At 59.4% G+C, this 5,000-nt stretch overlaps 1 protein-coding gene across 1 annotated transcript in view; it reads right to left on the minus strand.

The window, feature by feature from the left end:
* UNCX (UNC homeobox) overlaps positions 1-3,156 on the minus strand; it is a 4,215-nt gene extending 1,059 nt beyond the window's left edge. The window contains exons 1-2 of the mRNA XM_037387271.1: positions 2,907-3,156; positions 1,642-1,817 (exon numbers count right to left, since the gene is read on the minus strand). Of these exons, the coding sequence (XP_037243168.1) occupies positions 1,642-1,817; positions 2,907-3,156 (426 nt within the window). The remainder of the gene's footprint in view (positions 1-1,641; positions 1,818-2,906) is intronic.
* Positions 3,157-5,000: the final 1,844 nt, after the last annotated feature.

A 5,000-nucleotide genomic window follows, 5' to 3' on the forward strand; every position in this document is an offset into this window, starting at 1 on the left:
CAACGAGAAGCAATTAACACCCAGAGCACCGGCCCCCCGCGGTGGCTAGGGCCCGGGCGGGGGGAGCAGGGGGAGAAGCGCAGCTCAGGCCTCCCCCGTCCACCCCTCGAGGTGCCGGTAGCCCCCATCCACAGGACCGGGCGTCTGCGAGAAGGAGAGCAAGGGAGGGGGGAGGAAGAGATAACCACGCTTCTTAAACAGGGTAGGAGGAAAAGAAAAAAAAAAAACAAAACACAAATGGGGGGGTGCACACTCACGCACACATACGCTGCACCCTTCCCGCACTGGCGCCGCGGGGAGGGGTCGGGATAACACAGCCCCCCCCCCCCCCCCCCCCGCGGCCGAGAGGGCAGAAGCACCAGCCGGAGCCCCGAGCTGCAGGGCCGGGCCCGATCCCTCCGCAGCAACGCAGAATGCGGTAGCGCACAGCACAATAAGCGGGCCGGAGGCAGGGGCGGCGCGGGGGGGGTCGCCTCGCCCCGACGGAGCGGGGTCTGGGCCTCCTGCCCACACCGGGCGCCGGAGCAGAGGGTTTGGATGAGCCCAGAAGCGGGGTTTGGTCAGGTTTGTTATAGATTATGGGAGGAAAACAAGAAACAATTAAATTGCATCCCCTCTGCTCCGGCCTTGCTCCCGCCGTTCCCCGGCACCCGCCGGGCCTCGGCCCATCGGGGCTGCCAGCAGCGCAGTGCCCGGCCGGAATCAGCGGCCGCGCTCGGTGCCGCAGCACGGCCCCGGCTCGGGGGCATCGCAGGGACGTCGGTGACCCGGTCCCGGCTCCTTCCCCACCGCCGGGCCCCGTCAGCCCCTGGGCACGGTGCGGCGGCGGCACTCGGAGCCGGCGCGGGGAAGGGAAGGCGGCTCGGAACACACCGAGACGATGGAACCGCGGCGAACGGCGTCAGCTCACCACGGGGCACGGCCCCGCCGCCGGGGCTGCCGTACGGCCGCGCTCCCGGCACACGCAGCCGCCCCGCACGGCCGCGGCAGCCCGGCGGGACACGGAGCCGCCCGGCCTCGCCGCCCGCTCGCAGCCACCGCGGCACAAAACAGCATCGCAGGACCCAGCAACAGCCCGCACCGCGCCCACGGCCCCCTGCTCAGCTCCCTTTTTATATATATATTTTTTTATATTAATAGAAGCAAATAGATTGTTCCCCTCCCCATCCCGTACTACCGAGGGCCTGAGCAGTTCGTTGAAATTAAGTTTTACAAGTTCCACACGCTCTCGATGCGCCTACGAGCTTTATTGGCATTCTCCAGCGTACCCTGGCCCGTGATTAAGCCTCGTATTTGCATGCTAATTTCTCGCCCTTGACTCATTTAAGAAAAATGTTTACAGTGGAAAAAAATATATATAAAAAAAGGTTTAGGGAAGCCAGGCTGAGATGTCACTTTTCGGGACTCGTTTGCAAGATTAAAAAAAATAAAGTGAGGAAATGGTAAGAAAAAAAAAAAACATCAAGAACAGCAAGTGCAAAGCAGGGAAACAAAAGGAGAGGCCGGGAGGAGCGGGGCTGCGGGCCCCAGGCGCAGGGCCCGTCCCGGAGCGGGGCTGCGGGTCCAGCCGAGCATCCCGGGGACCGCTCGGCGCTGGGAGGGGGCAGGGGAGGGAGGGGACACGGGATACGCGGTTTTTACCTGCACTCTGGACTCCACCAAGTCCAGCCTGAGAGCCAGAGCCTCTCGCATAAACACGTCCGGGTAATGACTCTCATTAAACGCCTTTTCCAGCTCCTCGAGCTGCCAGCCAGTAAAATTGGTGCGGGTTCGTCTTCTTTTACAGCCAGGACTTTCTTTGTCCGGGTCACCCGAGTCTGAAAAGGCAGAAATACCTTCAGGTCCCTGGAAGACAGGCCTTCTCCCCCCCTCCCTGCCATTCACAGGAGCCTTTTAACTTTTGTGCTCGGTAGCGTTGGTAAAAGAGCGGGATTATACACACACCTGAGCTAAAAATGGGGAGGAACCCGATCTGCCCTCGCCTCCTCCGAAAATGTACTTTACAGAACATTTATTCCTGAAGGAAGCTCTCCATAGGCACTCAGCTGGCAGAGAGAGAGAGAGAAGTTCCAACATTTGCTCCAGCCACCAAAGGTTTAATTAAAAAAATAAAAATTAAAAGCCCCCCCTCTTTCCCTTCCCCAGGTCCCGTCCCCCCTCCCCAGCACCTGACCCCCGCAGACCCCCCGACACGGGCAGGCGCGGGGCTGGGGTGCTCGCAGCCTCTCCGGGTACGTACGTGGCCAGGCTGGGCATTTACAGCCCTAGCTGCACCTCTCCGAAGGTTTTCCACCAGGTGTGGAAATTAATAATATTTTTTATTTAGCCGAGGTGCAGAGAGGGGCTGCTCCAGGGTTAATAAAAAGGATGTTGGGGCGACGGAGCGTTTTAATAGCTGAACAATAGCGGTGCCACAGGCCGGTGGGGAGGGAAGAAAAACGCTTCCCTTTGGTTTAATCGTTTAAAAAAAAATAATTACTGGTCTTCATTCCCCAAACTCCAGCGATTCCCATTATTATTTTTAATTTTTTTTTAATGGCACGATCCGAGCCCCCACCCCAGAGACGAACTTTGGAGAAGGCACCGGGCCGGGCCCGCTATTGTTCAGGGCACACGCGTGGCCCCGCGCCGGTGGGAACGGGGGATGCTCCCGGCGCTCGGCCCGGGGCCCCCCGCCCCGTCCTGGCCGCCCCCTCGGGGGAGGGGGGGAGGCAGCACAGCCGCCCTCCCTTCTCCAGGCACCCCAATATCCACAGATAGGGATGCGAGGGGGGTGCGGTGCCTTTCTTCCTCCGCGCTGACACGCTCCGGGCGGGGAGCGGCGGTTGGGTCCGGGGGGGGGTGGTGGTGGGGGTGTCGGGGTAGCGGGGGGGGGGGGGGGGGGAGGGTAGCGGGGCCGCTCCTACCTGCGAGCTTGAAGGGCTGGCTGTCCCCGCTCACCCCGCAGCCGGAGGGGATGAGCGGCGCCGGGTTGACCACGGAGGCGGCGCAGGAGCCGCTCAGTAATCCATCGATGGAGAAGGGGACGGAGGCGGCCGCCGACTGTAGCTGGTGCCCGGCCAGCTCGTAGACGTGGTGGTGACCGAGCGGGTAAGGGAAACCCACCATTCCCCCGAACTGGGCATGAGGATGCTCCAGGATGCGGCTGTCCATCATGGGGGCGGCTCTAGCGCGGGGGGCGCCGGCGGGGCTGGGGGCGCGGGCGGCGGGGCGGCTGGGGCCGGGGGTGCTGCTGCCGGAGGAGGAGGCGGTGGCGCGGCGAGGGGCTCATGCTGCAGGGCGCCCGGGCGCTTTAACTTTATCAACATCAGGCTCCCAATAATTAGCTCAGGCTGGGGGAATTTGGGACCAATAAGAAACGTTAATCGGTCCTGACGTCAGAGACGTGCCAGTGTGGGGAGCAAACGTTTTCCATATCGATTGCTAATTATACCTGACATCCAGCCTCAATAAACAATATCAGAGCTGTCACAACACGACGAGGGGGGCTTTGATACGAACTCCAGCCCGGGGAGGGCGGCGGGGGCCGGGCGGGCAGGGGAGGGGGCGGGGGGGGGCCGAAGGGGGACCCACGGATCTGCCTGATACCCGGTTAAATACTAAACAGACGGAGTCACACACACACACAGCCTCCCCCCAGCCCCTCCAACCCACCCTCTTCCCCCTTGTCCCCTCCCCTCTCCAAATCACTAATAGATTTCCCTTTAAAACATTCACCAGCGTGTTGTGGGGATTTTTCACCAGAAATGCTCTACTCTCTGAACCTTTAAAGTGATGTTGCTCCAATTACAGAGAGACATTGAGCGGCAAATAGACTGATCCAATAATAGGAGATTCATCATCCGCTCTTTCCAGAGCTGTCACATTGAATTTAAAACTACAAGCCTTTTCATCTCCTCTCCGGCTCTATAACAGGGGAGAGGGGAGGGGGAGCAGAGGGAAAAAATGGGGGGGGGGGGGGAAGGAGAAAAAAAAAGAAAAAAAGAGCCGTTTGCAGCGTTTAGAAGGAGATTTGAGCATATCAATCGAAATCATAATTAATGCAATCTCCTATCGATTCAGCCACGGACACCCCCTCCCCAGCAGCAACCACAACCCTTGAATTGTGAGCGCAGCCACAGCCAGGAGCAGCCTCTGTTCGGTACAGAGGCGGCCAAAAATCAATAAATAATAATAATACTACCCCCTCCCTAAATAAAGTTCCACCCCTCCGCTCTTACCATCGCCCCCCCCCCCCCTCCCCCGCAGGAAAAGCAGCCCATCGCACACCCCGCACTTCGCCCCGCCGACCACGAACAGCTTCCAAACAGCCGCCAAATTTGTCCTAATTAAATTACGTCCCCATAGAAGTTTTCACCCAAATCAAATATTGATAGGCTCCCCCGGTTAATAATTAAAGGGCCGCTTCTCCGGCAAAGCGCGGGGCTGGGGACCCCCGGTTTTGTACCCTCTCCCGCAGAGCCTGGTTAGAGAAACACTTTGAAAGCCCCTAGGAGGAAAGAGGAGGGGCTGGGGGGGGGGGGAGGCATTTGCGCCCCCTCCCATCCCCAGCCCGCTGGGACCAGCGCTCTCGCTCCCCCGGGCGGGGGGGTCCCAGTCTGGCGCCCCCCGGGGGGCTGGCTCCGGCCCCCGGGAAGGGAAGAGGGGCGCAGGGAGAAGCAGCGGTGGCGTTTAACAAAGAGGAGAGGGAGAGAAGGAGCCGGGCTGGAAAATCAAACAGGGGAAACTCTTTAAATCTTCCTGGGAGGTTCGTGTGGAATTAAATCCGCCGAGTCGGGGGGCGGGCAGGGTGGGGAGAGAAAAAGGGAAAAAAAAATGGGAAGGGAAAAAGGAGAGGGGAAGGGGAAAGAAGGAGAAACACTTTATCTCTGGGAAACATACAAATAGATTTTCCAGTTATAAAATATCCAGTCAAGATGATACATTTCCTAGTGCTGGATTGTGTGGGTAGGAGAGAGAGGGAAGCTAAAATTGAAATAAAAAGGAAGTCGAGTCTCTAA

Source organism: Falco rusticolus, chromosome 4, assembly GCF_015220075.1.
Source record: "Falco rusticolus isolate bFalRus1 chromosome 4, bFalRus1.pri, whole genome shotgun sequence".
Taxonomy (NCBI): domain Eukaryota; kingdom Metazoa; phylum Chordata; class Aves; order Falconiformes; family Falconidae; genus Falco; species Falco rusticolus.